Source organism: Saimiri boliviensis, chromosome 10, assembly GCF_048565385.1.
Source record: "Saimiri boliviensis isolate mSaiBol1 chromosome 10, mSaiBol1.pri, whole genome shotgun sequence".
Taxonomy (NCBI): Eukaryota; Metazoa; Chordata; class Mammalia; order Primates; family Cebidae; genus Saimiri; species Saimiri boliviensis.
This window is the reverse complement of record NC_133458.1, coordinates 71,333,507-71,358,406: the sequence shown is the minus strand read 5'-3', so window position 1 is coordinate 71,358,406 and position 24,900 is coordinate 71,333,507. Positions and strand designations below refer to the sequence as shown.

The window sequence follows — 24,900 nt, the reverse complement described above, 5'->3', positions numbered from 1 at the left end:
GACCTCCAGAAATAATTTTTCAACAAATCAAGAGATTGAGAAATTCAGGGAAACAGTTTGCAGGCTTGCTTTAGGCGGCTAGAGGAGCACAGAAGGGCAGTTGCAACTCAGCACCACACAGTGTCCCCTTCCGAGGCAGGAGAGAGGCCTTGCTTGTCTATTCTTGGCACTGATCAGCCTCTAAGTTTCTGGCAACCTTCCAGAGAGAACGGCGTGTTCCCTGCTGAGTGTATAAAGGGTTTGGAAAACATTTTTGTGTGTACAACCCCGTGGGCAGGGCCTGGCTTAGTCGCTGTGTGTCACATACTTCCTCTCTGGAGTGTAAGGAGGAAGTCTTTGCCTTTTAGACCTGCTCTGCAAGTCTTCAGAATCTGAGCTAGTCCCAGGTTCAGTCTGGGTATGTTGCTGTGTTTTCATCATCAGGGCAGAGATACATTTTTAGGGAACCTGAATGTTCTGTAAACCATGGTCCGTAAAGTATTCTGTCGCAAGGTATAAATATAGGTTGTGTTCCGGCTAACCTCCTATTATGGTCACAAAGGCTTCCTTTGGAAACTTGCACCTGTTTTCCCCAGTGAGACTTGGCTAGGCATGATTACTCACACTGTGGGAGCTAAGATAACACAGATTAACACCAGTGCTCCTTGCTGCCATCTTGGAGCTAGTGACGCACTCCCTGCTCCTCAAACTCCCTTTTCAGTAGAGTGAAATTTGAGCAGAAGGAAGGATTAGTCAGCTTGGCATGAGAAACCCCTAAGAGAGTGCCTGGGGTTTCCAGTAAACAGAAAAGGGGTTTTTAGAGAAACTATGAGCTCCTAGACCCTCTGGCCAGGCAACCTAGGTCTACCTGTCTTAGATTCTAATAACAAACAGCAACCAAAATATTGTAGAGTATCTTAATAACAGATTATAAGATTTTATCATTACAGACCTGTTCTTATGAACAAGGTAAGTCAATTTTTAAAATGAAGTCTCCCATGGAACTCTCTGGAATTGAATCTAGTGAAATTCCTCCATCTTCCAATATTTCAGGCACTTTATCTAACCCTTTTCTTAATATTGTCTTACACTGTAGTTACCAAGTGCACTCTCTTTCTATATCCCCATTCACCTATAATTCTCTCCTAAGTGTCAGGGATTTAGTAGACATCCCCATCCCCCTATCCTATAAGCTCCTCAAAATTAACATGTCCAAAATTAATTTTGTCAGAAGAAACAGGATAGTATAATGGTTTAAAAACAAAGCAAAACACACAGGCATTGGTATACACATGACTGAATATGAATCCTGCCTCCCTCTTTAATTATTGTGAGAGCCTAGGCAATTGCATGACCTATCTATACTACAGTTTAATCATCTATAAAATTAAAATAATAGTATTTTCCTCATAGGGTTATAGTGAGAATTAAATAAATTAAAACATGTAAAGGAATTAGCATCATTATATTTTCCATGTCAGGTTTGCTATAAATAAGAGTTAAAAAATGAATGAAGCAACACAGTTAATGCTTAATTTAATACTTAGTCAAGCTACCGGTAACAAAAAACTAAAACATGAAATACAGAATTTGAGAAGTACATGAGCAGCAATTTTGATAATTAGTAACTAGACCTTGATTAACATAACTTTTCCAGTCCTCATTTCCTCATAGTTAGAATAGGGATGGCACCAATAGCCACCAACTGTGGGGTATTGCCTATGTGTTAGGCACCCTTGATGAGTACTTTATAAGCATTATAAATAATGACACAAAAGTTTAATAACCATTTTGGAATCCTCACTGATAGATGATTTAATATTCATTCATTCATAAAACAGTATACACTGAGTGACTACAAAATGCTAGGAGTTGAGATAAAAAGGGAACAAATGATAAACTATTCCAACAGACAGTTCACCAAAGAAAATACACAAATAGCAAATAAGCAAGTGAAAAACTGTTTAACATCATTAACCCTCAGGGAAATGCAAATGAAAAGTACAGAGACTTATCACTATTTACCTATCAGAATGGCTACAATTAAAAAGACTTACATCACCAACTATTGACAAGAATGACAGCAACCAGAACTCTCATACATTGCTGGTAAAAGTGAACAAATGTACATTACTTTGGAAACACTTTGGTACTTTCTTGTAAAATTAAAGTGGCTGAACTGGATTTCACTTCTAGACATTTGCCAGAGGGAAGTGGAAACATGCCCACAAAAAGACTTGAGCAAGAATGTTTACAGCATATTTGTCCATTGTATTTGTCAAGGTTCTTCAAATAAACAGAACCATATACACAGAAAGAGAGAAAAAACTATGTTATGAAATTGGCTCACATGCTTACAGGGACCAACAAGTTTGAAATCTGCAGAGAAAGCAAGCAGGCTGGAGACCCAGGGAAGAGTTAATGTTTCCAATCTGAAGACAGCCTGGAGGCAGATTTCCCACTTTCTTAGGGAACCTCAGTCTTTTTCTTGTAAGGCATTCAACTGATGAACCCATATTATGGAGGGCAATCTACTTTACTCAAAACCTATTAACTTAAATGTTTGTCACTTCTAAAAAATATTTGCACAACAACATCTAGATGGATGTTTGTCGGGGACCGTGTCAGGTAGGCAGGTCTGCCAGGGGTCTCTCAACCTGCAAGAGGGTCCCAATACCTGGAAGAGAGAGTGCGCGGAAGAAAGGGAGACAGAAAGCGAGGCGTCTGGAGGGCTGGATAGGCCGTGCCTAAACAGCGAATTTTATTTTTCAAAGGCCAGGAATAATACACTTTCTTTGCTCTGGTTTACGTCATTGCAAGAGGAAATGCAAATCTATACCTTACACGCAGCCTATACAATAGAGAAGTCAGATACACAATCAGTGGTTGCAAGAGGAAATGCAAATTTTTACCTTACTGGCCTATACAACAGAGAAGTCAGACAATCAGTGGTTGTAAAAAGTAACAGAATTTCCTGTGATCACAAAGCTTGTTTACATCCAGACATTATTCCTCATGGCTGCAGGTATTTCTGGTTTGATCTTGTTTTAGAACTGAGATGTGAAAAGGTTTTCTGGTTTTGCTCATCAGAATATCTTTTAACCAGATTCTCCTTTGTCTGCTCCTGACTCAACTTATCTCAACTCCCCCATTCAGGAGTCTCTGAGTCAGGGATCAAAGCCATCCCCATTTGCTTTGCAAATATCCCCACAGTTAAACCATTATCTAGGGTACAAGGCAGTCAGGCAAGTAAAGAAAAGGTTAAAGCTATTAAAAGTTAAAAGCAGGAACTGGTTGCTGGTAAGGAGTCACTCGGTCTAGCAGCACTGCATAGTTTTAGGCCTAAATGATATTGTGCTTGATATTAGAAACGGATCATCTATCTCTCAGTCCCTTCTTTCTGATAGCTCGACTGCCTCCAGTAGGAAACTGTGTTTGGGATCAAACTCACTGCATAGTGAGACCCACACCTTTTGGGGGTCTCACATGGGAATGTTCCCCACAGATGTTTCCCCATAGCCAAGTTAACACACAAAACTAACCCTCACATCCATTATTACCCCAAACTGGAAATAACCCAAATCTTCATCGCTAGGAGAACGGGTAAATATTTATTTTGGTGTATTCATAGGATGAAACACTATTAAGCAATAAAGAATTATAAACTACTAATATATGCAAAATACAGATGAATCTCCAGAATATTATGTTAAGAGAATAAAGCCAAACACATAAGAATATATGCTGTATAGTTCTGTTTTTGTGAAATTCAAAACCAAGTGAACCTAACCCATGGTGATAGAAACAGTACAGTGGTTGCTTGTGGGAGATGGGGATTTACTAGAAAGAGGCAAAAGAAAACATGAAGATATTCTGGGGTAATAAATGTATTATTTACCTTGATTAGAGTGTTGATTACAAGGATATATACACTTGTAAACATTCATATAATTATCCATTTTAAAGTTGCATATTTCACTATTGGTAAATTTTACCTTGATCTTAAAAAAAAATGGGAGAGATTATAGTTCTTTCCTTTAAGGAGGTTATAGCCTGGTGGTGGAGACTGGCAGACAGGTGTTTACTACACAGTATAAGTGAGGTGCTTAACCTAATTCGCTTACTAAAGCTTTTAAAAGGGGACGTGGGAAATGGGCATGGTATTTTTCAAAGCACCACAGGTATCCTAATGTGCAGACTCATCAGTGTCCCGGTGAAGGCCAGGACTTTGCCATTATTCACCTTTGAATCCACAGCAGGTACAGAGTCCAGCTCAATAAATATTTGTTGAATAATAATTAAAAAAAAAACACGAAAGTGTGATTCTGTGCCAGCAACCCTGCCTTCTAATTCCATTCAGCTTTTTATTTACGTAATTCGAGACAAAGAGCCTGGGAGAAGATTGTGAATGAAATCCATGGATGACAAATATATTTCAACTTGCCTATCAACTCTAAGCAATTGGAAGTAACAGTCAATACACTGTACTAAGAACTCCGTGCCTGAGTCTGGGCTCAAAAAAAGAGAATATCTTGGTTGGTTAATATTGTCTGCCGTAGGTATAAAAAATAACACAGCCCACTTTTGCCATCCCTGAAGAGCTCAAATTCAACAACCATATAATATTTAAGTAAGAAACAGACACAACGTATGTTGAGTCAACCTGGTTCCAACACAGAAAAAAAAAAAAAAAAAAAGAAAGAACTACTGGAAACCAAATCAAATATCTACACAATGAGAACAGAGGGCCTATATTAATTTATTTAGAGGTGGCCCATGTCTACAAATGGGTAGATTTCCTTGAGTGGGCTGCAACTGGCATATCATTAAATATCTATTCATATGCTCACATGTTTTTGTTACATATGTGTGTGTAATCTTCTGGAATATCCAGGGTCTACAAGTCAGTCACTTACAGAACTCTAGAATTCAAGCAGGGTGGGACTACAATAGTAATTACAGTTTATTAAATGTTAACCATGTGCCTGACATTGTACTAAACAATTATTGCACCTAGTTACAAAGGTGGGAACCGGGCCTCCGAAAATATTAATGGCAGGGAAGAATTCCAACTCTGGCATATCTGACTCTGTGCCTTAGTCTGTATGGCTACCTATTCAGTATGTTATCTGAATAAGTAATTATTTTATGATTTTCCAGAAGGGAGCATACTGGTGGATCTGTCTGACTATGTGCAAAAGTGCATGGGACAACTGTAACCCAAACGGCATGATTAGGCTACTCTGGCATTGCCTGGGGTGGGCAGAAACATGCATGTCTCATTTTGGAGGCTTTTCTCCTGCCTCTTTGGTAGTTTTTGAAACTAGCTTGGCCCTGATCTCTCACCTGTAATCTATTGCACAACAAACGCTATTCCTGCCAGTTGTTGACAGTCCGTAAGAATATATCAACATGTACTCTACGTAAGTACATGCTAACATTGAGATCCTAGCCATGAAGAGGCAAAACAAAAACAAAACAATACCATAGCCAGGAATGAGGACAAGAGACACTAAGGGAAGAGAGAAAAGGAGAGAATGGAAAAGAATGAGAAAAAAAGGGGAGAAGAAAGAAAGAACGGAAATGCAATAAATGGAATTACTAATGAAATTGTCTACTTCAGTGCCACACAGAGAGAAACTAACTGCAATGTTTTTTTTTTTTTTTCTTCCAGATTATGTAACCACAGGACAGAAACCTATGGTTCTAAAATCATTTCCTGATACCCAGATCACTTTCCAATGAAGGGAAGAGCAAATTTTTTAAAACTGTAACCAGGAGATTAAAGAAAGTTGCCATAGAATACCTTTTACCTTCCTTGAGGTTTCGAGTTTAATTTTCTTCAAGATTGCATTTAGAAATGAAAGCTATCTGTGATTCCACGGCTGTGATTCACCGTAAGGACAAAGTTCTCCTGCAGTGCCTCCTTCAGGCCAAACTGCCAGGAGCAATGAACCCTTAAAACAGCTTGGGACAGTTTGTTTCAGAGACTGAGTCTGTACCACAAAAAAATCATTATAGTTAAAATGTAATAAAAAGAAAAAACAAAAGAAACACCAAAAGCTGGGTCTTTGACCTGTGCACATAAATGTCTTAGAAATTGCAATATCTGGCTGGGCACAGTGGCTCATGACTGTAATCTCAGCACTTTGGGAGGCTGAGACAGGTAGATCACAGGAGTTTGAGACCAGACTGGTCAACAGGGTGAAACCCCCGTCTACCAAAAAATACAAAAATTAACTGGGCATGATGGCGCGCACCTGTAATCCCAGCTACTCAGGTGGCTGAGATGACAGAATTGCTTGAACCTGGGAGGCAGAGTTTGCAGCGAGCCAAGATTGTGCCACTGCCCTCCAACCTGCATGACAGAGTGAGACCCCATCTCAAAAAAAAAAAAAACATTCTTAAAAAAGTCCTGAATATCAGGTAGTTAATCACCATTACCCAAATAAAGAAATTGACACGAGTTAAGAAACTGACCCAAGTTCACACAGATATTAAATGGAAAAATCAAGATTAAAATTTAAGCCACTGAATTCCAAAATCCATATATTTTTCTTTGTGCCACAGTGCAGTGCTAATTGGAGTAAATAATTTTTGGCTTCTTTGTATTTTTGCCATAGAATTACCCAGAGATAGCTTAGAAATAATTTGCTGATGTCTGAGTTTTCTTTGACAGATCATTCTAAGAGAGCTTTTGTTGTCCATCTGACTTCAGCAGTATTTGGAGTCCTGGGGTCCCTGAAGGACTGTAATGACGTCAGTGCTTCAGTGTATAATTCACCACTTGAACACTGCCATGTTGAGAACTATAAGCAGTCCTAGACCTCCAAATTTTGCTCTGTTCTGTCATTTTCTGATGCCCTGCAAGAAACATTCCTTTCTTCTTTTAATGCAATTTAAAAATCTTTAGCTTTTGATAAAAAGAAAATGTAAGGCTATAATCCCCTTTTTTGCTCAATAGTAAATTATTCCGTATGATTGGAGTGTTTTACATGAGAAGGAAGGGTTAATTAGTGTCATTTTTACATATTTTTTCAAATCTAACGGATCAGAATTGTATATGGGGGTGGCATGGAAGAAAAGCATAATGATAAAGGCAATTACCTGGTCTTAAATATCACAATGATACTTTGAAAATGATGAAATACCCTGTAAATGTTACATGATTGTACCATAATTGTTATTGCTGGAAAAATTACAAGGTTGGAAGAAGTATAATTATGATGATAATAATATTCATTGATTCCCCATGGTTCTTCCCCACTTTGAGACATTTCAGAATTTCATCCCACTCAGCCCTCCCAACCTTATCCTCTGCTCCCCACACAACAAATGTTCATCTACGTCTGTCAAGTTACTCTGACAGTGGTGAATACTCACTGTATATTCCAACTCTCACCCTTTTTTAGAGATAGTCACTTTTAAATCCCCCCCTCCCAACCCCAGGGCCTTACTGTTACCCAATTACCTAAACCCCACCCCTCTTCAGCTCACAGATCAAGTCCACCTGCCTTCCCAGGTCCACTGTGGCTTCTATCTGTCCTCAACTCGAATAGTACCTACCATCCAGACCACCACCCAGGCTGTCACCGACTTGTCACAGTCTTTTTCATGTGTGCGTCAGTCAGATCCTAGAGCAGGCGTCCCCAAACTTTTTACACAGGGGGCCAGTTCACTGTCCCTCAGACCATTGGGGGGCCGCCACATACTGTGCTCCTCTCACTGACCACCAATGAAAGAGGTGCCCCTTCCTGAAGTGTGGCGGGGGGGCCAGATAAATGGCCTCAGGGGGCCGCATGCGGCCCGCGGGCCGTAGTTTGGGGACGCCTGTCCTAGAGGAAGTGGAGGACACACTCAATACAGGTGATTGAAGAGAATCTAATCAAGGGCTCTCCGTGGAAGTGTAGGTAGTGTAGAGGAAGCAAGCAAGGCATGATGAAATATGCAAAAACATCCCCGAGATGTTTTTTGTTTGTTTTGAGACAGAGTCTTGCTCACCTGGGTGGGAGGCACAGGCAACTCAGTGGAAGCTGTGACTACCCCTAGTCTGAGAAAGCAAATGGAGGAAGCAGCTACCATAACCCAGGGAGAACAGGAGTTTAAAGTGGCTCCTGACAGGAGGTGTGGCCTTGGTAAAAGAATTCACCCACCAGCAAGAAGTGACTAAGAAGGGAGGGAGCCAGGAAGGGCCCAGTCTTCTGCTGATCTTCCCATGAACTGAACCCTCTAGGAAGCCAGGCAACAGGGAGTCAGTTGATGCAGTATATAGAAGTCATTCTGCCAAGAGCCAGAGCAGGGTAGAGAGAGGATCCTTGTTCAGAGAATGGGCAGCTCACTTTGTATGTCTTGCTTCCTGAATCGAATTAATTGTGATCTCTATTGGTTCCCACCACTTGTCAGTCAAATAATTACTTTCAGCTTCCACCATATCTGGAACAAAGCAAGGAGTGAATGTTTGCCTTTGTGCCTCTCAGCAGGTGTGTCTCCGCTCCTGGATCTTGAGAAGGCCCCAGTACCTACCTTCTACATCTGAGGCTGCCTTACGCACCCCAGCATGATAGTTCTGTTTTGTCCATTTTTCCATGCTTAATAAGCACTGAAAACTAATCCAAGCTGTCTTACATACAAGGTGGCTATTTTATTTCCATAACCAGATTCAGCTTATATTTGCATGGTGGTTATCCAATACCATTGAAGCACACCTCTATCTGAGAAAACAGAAAACCAATTAGTAAAGAAGAAATGTAAGTTCACTTAAACGACTTAGTGTTGCTTTTTTAAAAAATTTAAAAACAACTGCTGGCTGGACACAGTGGTTCACACCTATAATCCCAGCACTTTGGAAAGTCAAGGTGAGTGGATCATTTCAGGTCAGGAGTTCGAGACCAGCCTGGCAGATATGGGGAAACACCTCCTCTACTAAAAACATAAAAATTAGCCAGGTGTGGTAGTGGGCATCTGTAGTCCCAGCTACTTGGGAGGCTGAGGCAGGAGAATTGCCTGAACCCCGGAGGTGGAGCTTGTAGTGAGCTGAGATTGTGCCACGGCACTCCAGCCTGGGCAAAAGAGCAAGACTCTGTCTCAAAACAAACAAAAAACTGCTTCTAGACTCTGTCTCAAAACAAACAAAAAACTGCTTCTAGAGGACGTTTTTGCATATTTCGTACATTGTTTTTCATTGATGGCAGATATGATCAAACATGAACAAGGCAATTTATCACTAAAATGTAGGTTTTGAAAATCCTTTCTGATCAACCAGATAGCTCAGTTAGATATCATCTAATCTTTTTTTTTTTTAAAAAGAAAACTTTGTAAATTTTATCCTTATTTCTAAATAAAAACAAACCAAAACCTTAAGCTACTAAAAATGAATCTTATAATGATTTGATAACAACACTCCTCTTGTTCTTCCCACATTCATCACAGAATTGCACAGGCAGTAATACCTAATATGGTCTTTTTAAAAAAAAAATAAAAACAGTCAAGGTCTCCCTCTGTTGCCCAGGTTGGAATTCAGTGGTGTGATCATAGCTCACTGTAACCTTGAACTTGTGGGCTGAAGTGATTTTCCTGCCTCAGCCTCCAGAGGAGCTGGGACTACAGGCGTGTGCCACCACACACAGCTAAGAGAATAAATTCTTGTAGGTGAAAGAATAAATTAATTAAAATCTCCAACACTCTGTTCCTTCATTCTGATACCCAATGACGGTCCCTGCTAGGAATCTCATTGCTAATCTACACCCCGCTACAAAATTCATCTCCTCCTTCTGTTTCCCCCATTGAAGATGGAAGCAGCTGAGAAATCAGCTCTGTACACAGTAACTACATTTTTCCATAGTAAAATAGATTATCGAAACTTTGATAAACGTATTCACAATAATACAAAGTTTCAAAAATTAATTTGGCTGCAGTGTTTACTAATCCATGCAGTGGAGAATTTCTATCCCCACTCCCTACCTCAAAAGAGCCTAAGAAGGTCAGGGACCTGGTTTGTCTTGATCCCCCACAGACTCCCAGCTGTCATCAAAATCCTGACACATAGTACAAGCTCACCGATAGTTTCCAAAGTGAACAAAAATCTACAATGTATCACCTGCAGCTATAGCTTCACTCTAAGGCAGGCGTCCCCAAACTACGGCCCGAGGGCCACATGCGGCCCCCTGAGGCCATTTATCTGCTCCCCCGCCGCACTTCAGGAAGGGGCACCTCTTTCATTGGTGGTCAGTGAGAGGATTACAGTATGCGGCGGCCCTCCAACGGTCTGAGGGACAGTGAACTGGCCCCCTGTGTACAAAGTTTGGGGATGCCTGCTCTAAGGATGTACTACTCCACTGGTGGGAGCCTATCTCTACATTATAATGATTATGACAAAAACAAGGGCATTCATAATAATAAAATGCTACTGAGTATCATGTTCTGCTCTACATGCTTTAATCTGTTAATGATTTAACCTTCAAATCAATCCTATAAAATTCCTATGGGCCGGGCGTGGTACCTCACGCCTGTAATCCAAGCACTTTGGAGGCCAAGGCGGATGGATCACCTGAGGTCAGGAGTTCAAGACCAGCCTTACAAACATGGTGAAACACTGTCTTAAAAAAAAAAAAAAAAAAAAGTCCTATGAAGTAGGCACCATGACTACTGTCATTTCACAAATGAGAAAACTGAGGCATGGACCATTTTATGGACCATTTCCCTATATTACGAGTCAAATAAAGAGGGGAGCCTGAATAGGAATCCAGACAGACAGCAGCAGAGCCAAACCTTTGAACATCTAACTGTAACCCATCTGCTTATCCTCCTAAAGAAAGTGACAGGAATTCCTTCTAGATACTAGCTGTGGTGTTTTCTAAGAAAATGGGTGAATAGTTGGATTCATTTTTTAAAAGTTTTGAAAATGTACCAATTTAGAGCTTTGTAAGCTCTTCACAATCAGATGAATAATAAAAACATAAGGCTCAGCTGTCTTTTACAACATTGATAACCTACTGCAAATGGTTTGTTACTTTTCTTACCCCTACAATCATCGTTCAACTACTGTGTTTTTATCAGAACCCACTGGGCTTAGAATGGAAGGACAAAGTAGAGATATAACACTCGATGATTAAAAAATAGAACACAAGTGTGTCTAGTTCCTAAGGAGAGAAAACCAGATAGGTGGTCTTTCCCTCATATCGAAGATTCTTCCTCTCATGTAAGTTTCAGAAGAGAGATTTTTCTTCTTCAAGACAGTAGATTCTATTTACAGAAAGTTTTCTCAGAAAGTAACAAAGGCATCTTGAGAATATAATTTCCTCTGTTGCTTTGCCCAGGGTCTAGTGGACAGTGAGAATGAAGGAAAATGAAAAACCCCAGGAGGACAGAGATGGTGAGAGGCAGAAGAGAATAATTCAGTACAATTCCTTTATTATTATTAAAACACACTTGTTCTTATAGCAAGAGGCTGCATTGTATTTGTTTTGAAATGTTTTGGCCACATTTACCCTTTACTTTCTTTTGAAAACATTATTTATTTACAGACACAATCCCTTATTCTCTTTTTCTTTCTAAATGTTGAAAAAAGCGATTAAATGTGTAGAGTTCTTCAGTGTTGTTGCTGAAAAGTCAAAGCTGGGTTAGGAAAAGGTGACTCATGGGTAAGTAAACAACTCACAAGATGAAAGAAGACAGAAGAGCTTTATTTGAGTTCTCTAAATAAAAGTTCAAAGATAAGAAAAAACCATTTAAAATCCACCAACAAACATTTCGAAACAAGTAGCCAGGTATTCATGTATTCTATATTAGATTAACATGAATGTTTGAGCACAAGCAAGGTGAATAAGAAAAGTTTTCATTCCCTGGGGAAGGAACATCTTCTCCCTTTGTCCCCAGCATCAGTTTTACTTGCCCCAAGTCAGTGCATCACGAGCTTTTCTGCCAGAATGCTCCTTAAGATGCAGGACACCCAGCAATCCTCCGATTGTTCCAAGGTGCGTTCTTTTTTTTATTTTTTATTTTTTAAATTATTACTGCTTTTAATATTTCAGTGGTTTGGGGGGGTACAGGTGGTTTTGGTTACGTGGATATATTCTTTTTTTTTTTTTTTTGAAGAAAGAAAGAGAAAGAAAGAAAAAAAGAAAAACAAAGAAAGAAAAGAGAGAGAGAAAGAGGGAGAGAGAATGGAAGTCCTGCCCTATTGCCCAGGCTGGAATGCAGTGATGTAATCATAGCTCAGTGCAGCCTCAAACTCCTCACTTCAAGCCACCCTTCCACCTCAGGCTACCCTACCAAGTATCTGAGACTACAGGCATGCACCTCTGTGCCAAGCTAATCTAAAATAAAAATTTCATTTTCTTTTTCTTTTCTTTTTCTTTTTTTTTTTTTTTTTAAAAACTGTTTTCTAAAGTGACTGTCTTGTTTTGTATTTCCACCAGAAATGGATACATTCTTTAGCGGTGAATTTTGAGATTTTAGTGCACCCGTCACCCGAGGAGTGTACACAATACCCAATATGTAGTCTTTAACACCTCACCCCTCTCTCAAGCTTCCCCTCACAAGTCCCCACAGTCCATTATATCACTCTGTATGTCTTTGCATCCTCATAACTTAGCTCCCACTTGTAAGTGAGAACACATAGTATTTCGCTTTCTACTCCTGAGTTACTTCACTTAGAATAATGGTCTCCAGCTCCATCCAAGTTTCTGCAAAAGACATTTCATTCTGTTCCAGGAAGTGTTCTAATACTACTTGCTGCAAGCAAACTATTTTTTGAAGGATCAAGCTTCATATGAATAATTCATACAAATTCGCCATTCTGTTCCATGATACAGATCTTGTTTTAGTACCAAATATTTCCCCCAAAATATCTGAGTAAAACTGATACTTAAAAGACTAAAAACCTGTATCCACCTATGACTTTTACTCCACACCCCTAGGGGTAAGAAAATCCCGGTTCAGAAGCACAGTCTAAACTGGGATTAACCAGTTAGGTGATCACCAGTTACATTAAATAAAAGCCTAGTGGAATATTTGACATCATCTCTATTCAACACTCCAGCATCCAAAGTTAAATATGATGGAGAACTACGCACATAAAATAAACCTATTCACGACTGACAGATTCGTTTGCAATTTACTTCTGCTTTAACCTCTAAAAAATGATGCTAAGAGGCAATGAGCTTAACTAAAAGTGATTAGCAAGAATAAAAAAGTGAAGCAAAACTGATTTCATAAACCACAAGGCCCAGAGCTTAATCACCTACATTTCTCTTTCTGCAATACTCTCACTAGCAAGTCTGATTAACACACTTACCTTCTCAAGTTTCTCAAATTTTTACCATTTTCAAAAAGTCTCTCTTTATTTACTTTTTGTAATCCACTGTCACTAGCAAAGTGCTCCTTATCTTTTAGCTAAAATGCTATGAAATGTCAGTCTGCTACATAAAAAAAACCAAAGTAATCAACTAAGTCCCCTCACACGTTTTCTTTCCCCTATTTTCCTATACTTCCTTGTCACATGCACAGGAGTCATTGAGTGTGGAATATTTTTCTCAAGGAGTCTAACCAAATAACACACTTGTAATACTAACCAAATAACACACTTATCTAGATGTTAAAAAAATTTAAAATACACTAACAAAAACAGGAGATCCCTCCACTTTACATAACCCCTTCACTCTTTATCTTCATGCTTAAAAGAAAAATCACACTTCATGTCAGAAACACGACTTTGAAAGACAAGCACTAAAAATGAGTCTGCGCCTGAACTCTTGCCCCATCAATTTATATTGCAGTTACTTGCGTGTATGTCTGGATCCTCAGCTAAATGGTGAGATCCTGGAGGGCAGGAGTCACACGGGACTCATCTTTGCATCTCCAGTCTCCGGCTCAGTGATGTGTGTTCAAATGTCCATCCTTGACTAATAACTGGGCTGATATTTCTTTCTCATTCCTAATTTGACTCCAATTTCTCCTTGTTTTGACTAAGCTCATGTGCCTTCATCACTGAAATAAACTTGAGTAGCTTGGTTTGGGGAGTAGGAGTTTGCAAAACTAACAACAGTAATTACTGCTAAGGGGTAATGGGGGAAGACACCAAGTTTAAGAGGCCAATCACAAAGCCTGCCATGTGGCCATCTGAATGAGAATGTAAACATATTACTGATAAGGCAGAGAATTAGATTGGTTGGAAGAAAACCTGGGCCCCATTTCAGATGAGATAAGCTATGAAAAGTTTTACAAAAATATTTCAGGTACTTAGTAAAAGCACTATACGTATTAGTTATTACTGTTATATTAGTGTGTTCTGAACACATCCTTGCCTTTGAAAATTCCTTAACTTTACTTCTTGTTTATTTCCCCATACAATGATATGCTAGGATTAATGACACAGTGTTTGTAAAGTGTTTTGAAATCCCTGAAGTGTTATAATCAACCCAAGTACCATTTTATTTACGCAAACTGTGACTACCCAGCGAGTCCACTTAAATACCTAGGATTGGGAACTGCTGTCTCATAAGGCTTAATAAATAATTCCCTCTGGCTCTAAAAGCAAGTACTTTTTCAATGACAATGGGAGGGAAAGCAAAGGAATTGCTCTGTGACATCTGTTGTGTAACGTTCTTCTAATGGCACATCTCGATAAATGCATGAGAGTCCTTGGAGAGTTACAGCACACAGTAAAGAGAGAGTGGTAAAAATCCCAGTATTTCTGAAAAGGAAGGCAAGACAAATTAAAGTTAGCAAGTCCCCATAGTTGACATCAATAAAAATCAACAATGCTGCAACTAACTCCTACTTCACACATAACGGCAGCTTCCTAGGGTCTCTATTGGTGAGGCAAAAATTAAACATAATATTGAAATGGGAGCAGTGAGGAGGTGGTATACAAAGAAAGGCGAGGAGAAATAACATTCTGCAATTCAGAACCCAGGAAATAAGATAAAATATGCATGTGTAAACTGCCTGGACCATTCTAAACCAAAATAGCAATTTTAAACTCGTTATGTGCTTGGTGTGATACATATATTCAAATATTTAATGAAAGTGAAAGATTAATGCAGCTCACTCAAGTTAGGTTACTTTTTGAAGTAACACAGCTAATAAGCAACAGAATAAAATTATACCTAAGCCACAGACCTCCAAGACCAGTGAACTGTGCACTCTGTGCCTGATACCTCTCCATGTGTTAGAGACAGATTGTGACTTCTGAAACCAAGAACCGAAAGCGTTCAGTGAGAAGGACTGTGTACAAAGGTAGCGAAGTCTGAAAGTCTACAAGTGAGGACTTGACTCTGCCCATGGCTTTCTGTATGACCCAAAACGGGTTTATTTTTTATTTTTTATTTTTTTATTTATTTTATATTATTTTATTTTATTTTATTTTTTTTGAGGCGGAGTTTCGCTCGTTACCCAGGCTGGAGTGCAATGGCGCGATCTCGGCTCAACGCAACCTCCGCCTCCTGGGTTCAGGCAATTCTCCTGCCTCAGCCTCCCGAGTAGCTGGGATTACAGGCATGCGCCACCATGCCCAGCTAATTTTTGTATTTTTTTTAGTAGAGACGGGGTTTCACCTTGTTGACCAGGATGGTCTCAATCTCTTGACCTCGTGATTCACCTGCCTCGGCCTCCCAAAGTGCTGGGATTACAGGCTTGAGCCACTGAGCCCGGCCGTTTTTTTTTGTTTTTTAACTCTTTCCTGCCTAATAATCACTTCACGATCCTTAAAAGTAAATGAATTAATCTACACAAAACACTTTAATATTCTGGTAAAAATGCTATACGAGCAAACACAAATGTTATCATTTTACTAATCTAAATTCATGAGAAGAAAGGAAAACTGCCACCTTTATATACTCAATTCAACTTGCCCTTAAATGGAGGAATTCCCCAAGACATTCCCTAGTGCTGCATATTTGATGGAAATATTCTCTCAAACCTGCATTTTATAACCCTTTATCTCATTGCATTTGAATAGTCTTTAAAGGCATTCTCAAAACCAACATTTTATTAGAATTTTCCATACTTCTAGAGCAGTCTGAAAGTACTTGATAGTAAAAACTATAGGAGGGGAATCAATTATTTACCTCCAAGTCATCATCAGGGATAGCTCTTCTCCACTTTGTGTTCCATCTGATGTGTTCATAGGCATTGACTACCACTTCAATTGCTTTAGGACAAGAATGGCAGGCCTGTATCACCTGCAGAGGAAGCACGGAGTTTCAATTGTTTGATGCACATATATGGTTCATTCATTCTGCTCCCAGAGACATCAAGAATTCACAGACCAGTGGGGCTGGTAGCATGTGCCTGTAATCCCGGCTACTTGGGAGACTGAGGCAGGGGGATTGCTTGAGCCCAAGAGTTCAAGGGTATCCTGGGAAACATACCAAGACCTTGTCTCTAAAAAAAAAAAAAAAAAAAAAAAAAAACCCACAGACAAATTAAGCTCCCTGGAACTCTAAAAAGCTTTTGAGAGTCTCAATACTTCGAGTATTCCAATACATTGCCACCATGGCAGATAGGCAGATTAATAAAATCAGACCAATTTCTTTCACCTTCCAAGTGAAAAAGAGACACTAGCAAAAAAGATGAGACCTGAAGAATTGCTTTGCCTTTGTACATAATTGAAGCGATTTTGAGACAGACTGGACACAGAATACATTTCCAGCTGCCCGGGAAACTCTTCCAGCTCTACAGAAAATGTTATCGAAAAACTGAATGTTAGTCAATAAACTTAGATTTGCTGGTGACAACAGGGTAAAGCAAACTCCAGAATAACATGCAAGTTGAGCCAATTTATCTTCCCAGTCCAATACCTGCAGAGGACTGGTGTCAGGTACAAAATCACACTTATTAGTATTTTACCTTTCATCAACAAGTGAAAGATGACATGAAATTCAGTTAGCTCTTAGCACACTCTGTTTAACAGTTTATTGACCAACGAAAAATACTTGAAAGCTGAGTCAAGGTGGCCAGAATTTCCTTCAGGAGACAGAGAGATTTAGCTTGAACATTTAGATGAAACTAGATGGATGTTTATACACTTAACCAGCTCTTGGTGTGGCCAGTAAAAGGCACTCCTTACTCCTAGTTTAATCATCTTTCTTTCCATTGTCAGCAGATAAGCAGCTCCAGCCACAGACCTGTCTTTTAAATTTTCTCATCATGAGTTTCATATCAGTCCCATTTTTTCCTTGAAACTTCAGAAAGCATAAATCAACCTCTCTGAGGACTCCCCTTAAAACCCCTTTCACTTGGTGTTAGGTGGGGAGAAAGCCCATCCCTCACCATTAGAAGAGAGGCATGCCTCTGCACTTGACTTTCCTCGAAGAAATTTCTTCATAATTTCCCAGGTCATCTCAACCTCAACCTATTATTGTTGAGCAAAAGATAATAAACCAACTTTCCCTCCATAGGGAAATGTGATGCTAGACCACCTTCCTCATAGGTGGTCTAGCATCGCATTTTTCAGTTTCAAAGTTGCATTTATATATTACAAAGATGTAATAAAGCATTGCATCTTTATTACATTAGGGTAATAAAGACCTAATGTCTTGGGATCACGGATAAAACAGAGACAGAAAGATTATGATCTTAGCTGGTAAGATGAAGCCAGCTGGCAGCACACCTGGAAGCCAGTCTGAAGAGCGTGGGATTGACTCGACAGGAATGAGAGGCTGTTATACACTCTTAACAAGAAGGGGTGATATTCACCCTATCCATTTCATTAGGAAGCCTATATTATTGAGCACTGTGTTTAGCACTATGACAGTAATTCTGAGATGTTTATGGCCTGTTTTTTGTCTTTAAGGAGTTTATAACCTAGTTGAAAAGACACAAATAATTTCAAAGAGTTAGAGAGCAATATAAGTCAGTAAATAATAAAAGACTAGCTTATAGATCATCAAGTGTTCTTAGGCATCATCAGCAAGGCACAGAGAAGAAAAGTACATCAAGGGCAGAGAGCAGAGGGGAGGCTGACGGGAAGTTCACCAACCAGCTCCGAGGCTGGTGTCAGCACTAGTGCTGGGAAGGAAGGGTGGCTGAAGCTGGGAGAAGGAACAAGTATAGGGCGTAATACTAATCAGACAGAAGGAGGAAAGAATACCACTTGAAAGCCAGAGATAGAAGACAAACAGTGGTGCCACTGATCAACAGAAATGAGGAACATACTAATCTGTGAATGGAAAGATAATGAGCAGGAGGATATTTCATCTTTAACGTCTTCATGTCAGTCAAAAATGTATACAACAGATGTTCCCATGAGAAGGCTAAGTTGGAGAGAGTATGTACCATCAAAGTATGTGCTGGGTAAAGCATGAAGCTCAGCTGCACTCTAAATGGGTATAAATGGAAATGGTAGAGGATCATTACCAACAGCTTCAGAAATCCTAACAGGCACAAGAGAGGAAGAAGGAAAAATAATAGCTACCATTTTTCGAGTACTTACTATATGCAAAGGACAGTGTTAAATCTTCGTATACTTTAGCTTGCTCAATCTTTGAACAATACTATGAGTTTGGTCCAAAAGTATCCCCATTTCAGAGATTTAAGACCAAAGGCTTAGAAAATTTAACCTCTGGGTCCTTTAGCTAGGAAATGATAGAGTCAGGATTTAAACTCAAGTCTGCATGTATAGTTTTTAAACTCAAGTCTGCATGTCAAAAGAAAACCAGACATGCCAGAGTGAAATACCAAATAAAGAAAGAATTCCAAGTGAGGTTATCACAGGAGTCATGAATATCAAGGAGATGAAGACAGATGAAATACCACCAGATTGAATTAAAAGGCCAAGTTACTGGGAGTTGGGTGGACTGAAACTGTTAAGGAACAGATTGTTGGTGATAAAGGATGGAGGAAGAGTTGTAGGTAGGGTGGGCCTGTCCCTATCTTTAAGATCCTTGGTGTCATAGCACGCAGAGTGTTAGAGGCTCACTAAATAATGTTTCCTTTTTAGTGTAAGACCCATTAAAAAATAAAATGAAGATGACAGTCAAAGATCAAAATTATCATCTTCATTACTGATAAAGTAGATTACATATCTTAAGTTAGGGGCCCATACAGAGCTTCTAACACTCTACCTCCAAACTGAATTAATACCCCAAAATTGCAGGCCTCTCCCTGGCAGACAGAATTTATTACTGGAAGCTTCCCACATAAATGAACAAAGAATTCAAGGATCTCCAAGATTCAAGACTCAAGGTTAAGCAAGCTAACTCAATTCCTCCTCCCAACTCATCAGTCTGTTAAGTGAAGTGAGAAGGCTGGGGACAGAGATTAGTGGGGTATATTTTAGCATTATTTTCCTTATGAAAACATGAGCAAAGGAAACGTGAGAGAGCAGATGGGTGTGAACTCCGAAGGGAGAAGCCTTTTGGCTTTGCCAGCCCAGAACACAGAAGATGCTCAGTAAGCTTCACCTTCATGAGTCTCTGGCATCTTTATTCTTCCTTCATGGAGGAACAATTAGACAAAATAGCTCTTTCTACTGTGGTAATTACTGGAGAGAGCTTTAGACACCTCATCTCATCATTCAACCCCCAAAAGCATGGATTAATACACAATCTATTAAAAAAGAGATTCAAGGCAAGTCTCCCTGCCACTCTTCCCAACCAAATGCCATCTGTAAGCCACTTCAGCAGAAACATTTTCAAGCTACCTCCACTCTTACATATTGATATATTTGTATTCAGAAAGGTACTTAATGATCAAAGAAAACTGCCTGTACCCTAGCTTCATATAAGCATTGTTCAATGGCAGAAATCATCCTCACCTCCCCCAAATCCTCATGTTACCTTTTCCTCCTCTAGAAAAATGTCTTCCTTGCCCTACAAGAAAACCCAATCCTGGCTCCCTGGGGTGTCACTTTCTTTGGAATTATGCTGGGAGAAAAAAATCAAATGTTCTTTTGTACCCTGGAAAGCAATTGCAGACCCTCTAATTCTTTTTTCCGCTGCTTACGTAATTTACACATTGGCTTTCAGTGAAATACATCCTCTACAAATATGCTTTGTATTTGGAAGAAAGCATCTTCAGTTCTGACCTTGTTCCTTGTAAATAAGGAAACTGAATTCCCCATCTACACAAGAACGAATCACTTTATCTTCTGGATAAATGAGTCAGTCATTTATTTGTCATAAAGATGACTTTCTCTTTGGAATGTCGGTCTGTGGAGTAGTTGTTTTAAATCACTTTGTGGCATCTGCATAATAAATTATATAGTTTTCCTTTACTTTTCCTTTGGAAGCAGGCCAGCTCTCCTACACAGTCTGTTGAGTAGCAACAAAAATGTTTGTAATACCAGCCATCTACCAGTAGCCAACTCTATCCTAAATCTCTTTAGCATACAGCCTAAGTACAGGGACTCAAAGGAGCAAAACAACTGAATAGGAAAATGCTAACCGTGGATAAAGTTGGTTGGAACACACAATTGTATGTCTACTTTATAGGATGATGGAGCCACCAAGAAGATCAAGCAGCAGAGATGCCTACGCTGGACCAAGAGCATGTGTTGAGAGGAGGAGAAAAGAAAACACTCGGATTGAATGCCTCTACTGTATTCCACAGCAATTTTCAGAATACAACTCAACATTTAGTCTCTGGGCAGGGATTCACACATATACTGTCTCTCCTGGCTGGGAAGACCGCTATAGTAAAGCAGGCCCAGGAGCATCAATTCTCCTGCTCAACGGAGGGGTAAGGATAATAATAGTCATAGCCATCATTTGTTTAATGGTTGCCATGCCCATGGCACTGTGCTAACCACTTCTCAAATACTATCTCATTTAATTATCAAAACAACCTTACAAGAAGGCTATCACTATTCACGGAAAAAGTGATAGAGTATGTTTCCTGGCACCTTCATGCCCTGTGTCCCTGTCCATCCTTTTCTCTGGAAGGAAAATAGTCTTTGAACGTCAATAGGCAGAAAATTATACTTTGTGAAGTGAGCTGTATTACAGAGGTAGATTTCTTTTTGTCTTCTAGATGTTACACTGTGAAGAATGACCAGCTCTTAGAGGGATGTATATAAGAAAAGAAGATGGACGTAGACCAAGGGAGAGATGTTTATAGATGCAGGATGAGAGTGAAGTGAGGAACTGGGAAAGAGACTCTGCAAGGACTGAAAGTGTCCAAGAGAAAAAGAAAAGAAATGTTTGCCACCATCCTCTGTGCTTTGAGTATATTTGTGATGTGCTATGAGTAGGTTAACTTCCTTCTGGGGAAGAACTGAGTCTGCATATTATTGTCAAGGCATACATTCAGGGTATACGCATTAGCAGGGGAAGAAACTGAGGCCCAGGAACTTTCAGCAGTTCATTTAGTCACACTCTTAGGTAAGTGGCAGAATCTAAGTTTGTCTAACCCCAAAGTCCATGTTTCTTACCACCCTCACTATTTCCACTGTGAGTCTAAGCTACCCTAATCTCTTATCTAAATCGTTGCAACTTTGCCTGCCCCCAACTCAGAGTTATTCTCTGAAAGGCAGTCAAAAGGATCATTTTAGAATATAAATCAGACTTTTATTTTTCCCAACTCAAAATCTTTCAGTGACTTCCTCTGTTATGCAGAGCAAAACACCAAGAACATTCCCTCAGCTTACAAGGCCATATATATGGTCTGCAAACAACTTACATATATACCTCTTGGACTTACCTTCCTCTTGCTCACCCCTCTTCAGCCACTGTGGCTTCCTTGCTCTCCTTCAAACATGCTTAGCCCTCTTCTACCTCAGGACCCTCGCACCTGCTTTTCCTTAGGCCGTGAATGCTCTTCCCGCCTTCCCAACAAGTATTTGCATGGCTTGTTCCTCCACATCCTTATTTTTTCTAATCAACTTAAAGTAGCACCCATAATCTGGCATTCTCATTTTTTTTTTTTGCCCTGCTTTTTCTCCATAGCACCTAACATATCAGAGTATATTTATTTTCCTGTTGTTTTGTCTGTTTTCTGTCTCCCACTAGAAAGTATCTTTCATGAAGGCCTTCAGTTCATTGCTCTACCTTTAGCAAACAGAAGAGTGCCTGGCACTTTGGAGATGTTTAGTAAATATTTGTTAAATAAACAAATGAGTGAACTTGACGCTTACTCTGTGTGACTTTATGAAAATATCTTAACCCTATTATCTTGCGCTTAATTGCCTTTCAAATGAGAATGATGCCAGTGCCTACTTCAGGGTCTATTATAAAAATAAAACCAAGTAGTCTGTATAAAACCTATTTAGAGCTCAACTCAGGACAGTTATTGTAACATTATTCTCATTCTATTTCTCATCTTAATCACTTGGTGTTCTCTAAGAAACTTTTAGAAAGTTCAGGACATTCTGAGATTTATACATAATTTTTTTTAAAAAAGATATAATCTTCCAATAACATACTGATTACCAAGGGAAAATTCCTTACTGAGATCACAGGAGTTGCTGAACCCATCGAATCCTCATTTGAAAGTTCTCTCGTTTCTCCATCTTGAATTTGCCGTGACTGAATGCACCACCCTTAAATTCCTTAATAGAACTTTTTTTTTCTAACTAACCTTCATACTGAAGAACTTCAGACGAGTCCCTGACATTTTACCCAGGTAAGAGGTAGGACTTAAGCTGTGAATTCAGGAAAAAATCTGTTAATTTGCTATCTGTGGCCCTACATTAGTCAGCTGTTGTATACTTCGAACTCTTCTGCTTCTTGTTAATTAAATTTTTAGAGTAAGGGGGAATCCTAGGTATGGTACTATTTGATTTATTTTAGGGTAAAATGCATTTTGGCCTTCAAAGTAATTACCATCAATAAACGTATGCAAAATTCAGTCTCTTCCATGTTTCTGTAGCACTCAATCATTCTTTTACCTTATCCTTTGCCACAGCATATTAAAATTCACCCTTAATTTGTTTGCCTCATCTGCTAGATTCTAAGCTTCTTGAGGACAGGACCCATGTCTTGTTCCTATCAATACTGGTAGCAACTGGCCCCTACCAGCCTGTTTGAGATTATCAATGTTGTTAAGAGAAACCGTTCAGTGTGATATTGTAAGAATAAATGCTGGAACTACAGTATCCAAGGTTGGATGCAGGCACTGGCCCTGTAGGCGCTCAGGTTAAGTTACCTAACTTACTTAACTGTGCCTCAGCTTCCTCCTCTGTAGAATATGGACAATAACAATAATATATACTTTGTAGGATTGTTGTTAAGACTTCAGTGAAGAGATACAAAGTGCTTATAACAGTGTGCTTTTTCATTATACATAATAAATATAATTTTTAGTACTTAATAAATGTTAGCTTTCATTAAACTGGAAAATCGGGTGGCCCTTTCATGGCTACAAGCTAATTCCAAAGCAGGTGGAGTCACCTTTAGATCAGTCATTCTGTTTAAACGATGGTAAGTATATGTCTGTCTAACACTATTCGCCTTTCTGGCAGACTTACCTCAGTCCCCCAGGAAGCCACTAGTGCATTGGTGTTCATATAAGGCATAAAAAAGTCTCTGCTACTCTTGTTCTCATTCTAGCTCTCACACCTGATTTCAAACAGACTAGGATGAGACGGCGAGACAGCTAGGGTTAGGTATGTAAACAGTGGTAGTTAGGACTCAAGCCTCAAGCAAGCTTGAGTGACTTGGAGAGTTCAGACAGGGCTGCATTTGGGTCTTCCTCAACATGCTGCCCACTGGGCACAGCCTCACCTTGTGGAACTGTGGAGGGTATATTCGGGCAGCCCCGTGGTTCAACAGGAGCTGGTAGCAGATCTCAGGCTGCGCGGCAGGGCGCACGGAGGTGACCTTCAGCACGTACTGGATGGCAGCACAGCCGTTGATATCCATGAGATTGGCTTCGGCGCCAGCTTCCAGCATCATGTGCATGAGCACGTGGTCACAGTTCCAGGCTGCCTTGTGGAGGGGAGATTTAAAGTCGTCATCCCGGGCATTGACCTCGGCTTTGTAGTCGAGCAACATGCGGCAGACGAGGTGGTGCTCGGTGCTGTACTCCTGCTCCTTAAAGCGGAGGGCCCAGTAGGCGGCGATGGCCAGGGGCGTCTCCATGTGGGCGTTCACGCTGTCCACTACGGCCCCGTGCTCCACGTAGAAGGCCACCAGCTCCGAGAGGCCGAAGTGGGCAGCCGTGTGCAAGGGCGTCTCCTCATCTTGGTTGTTGGTCTTCATGTTCACATTCGCCCCTTTAAAGGGAAATTGTGGAAGACAACTATTTAAACATATTTTGTCATTATTCCTAAAGTTCACAAAACAAGACTTTTCTCACTGCTTCTCTTTTAGCTTCTGACTGCCATGTATTATCCCCACCTCTCAACCCCTTTGCCCCCAGGTTCCAATTCTGGGCCGCATGGAAGCTATTCCCCTGAAGCAACAGCGCCATCTCCTGCGTAACTGGCAAAGGTACCCAGGGGAGGAGAAGGAAGGATTCGTGCCAGAAGGCTGGAACCTTGCTGAATTTCGCTTCTTACTACCAGACTGATTTGGAAATACCAAGAGATTTATGCATCTATATACATTAAATCGCTTTTATCAATATAACAGTGTTTGCTAATAACATTAAAAGCAAAAGGTATATTACAGCCTTTGACTCTAAAAATCAACTGTTTTGAATATTCCACAAAATAATACTTTCTTCTCTTTCATAGCAGGTAAACCTAAAAGATTGATACAAGTAGACTTTAGTGGTATGGAAATTGCCCATACCTTTGGCTGAAATTACAGTACAGACTAAACTACAGTACAGTACAGACTAAAGTTCCTCTGTGAGACTTTCTTGGAACACACCACCACCACTACCACACACATGCATACATGCACACACACACACACACACACACACACACACACACAACTTTAGTCACCAAACTAGCCTAAGGAACGTATTTTTCACTGAAAGGGGTAGAAGCTGGTATAATAGAAATACTCTCTTAGAGAAAATGATTCAGAGACTGCA

General features: G+C 39.9%; 1 protein-coding gene across 3 annotated transcripts in view; it reads right to left on the bottom strand.

The window, feature by feature from the left end:
- Positions 1-11,639: 11,639 nt before the first annotated feature.
- ASB4 (ankyrin repeat and SOCS box containing 4) overlaps positions 11,640-24,900 on the bottom strand; it is a 58,752-nt gene continuing 45,491 nt past the window's right edge. Inside the window, exons 3-6 of one of the 3 annotated variants that reach the window (XM_074379470.1) lie at positions 23,640-24,130; positions 16,047-16,160; positions 15,100-15,168; positions 11,640-14,671 (exon numbers count right to left, since the gene is read on the bottom strand). In XM_074379470.1, the coding sequence (XP_074235571.1) occupies positions 14,483-14,671; positions 15,100-15,168; positions 16,047-16,160; positions 23,640-24,130 (863 nt within the window). In that variant the 3' untranslated portion in view covers positions 11,640-14,482. Of the gene's footprint in view, positions 14,672-15,086; positions 15,169-16,046; positions 16,161-23,639; positions 24,131-24,900 lie in introns of all 3 variants that reach the window. The other 2 variants (XM_074379471.1, XM_003921225.4) reach the window with 2 other exon arrangements.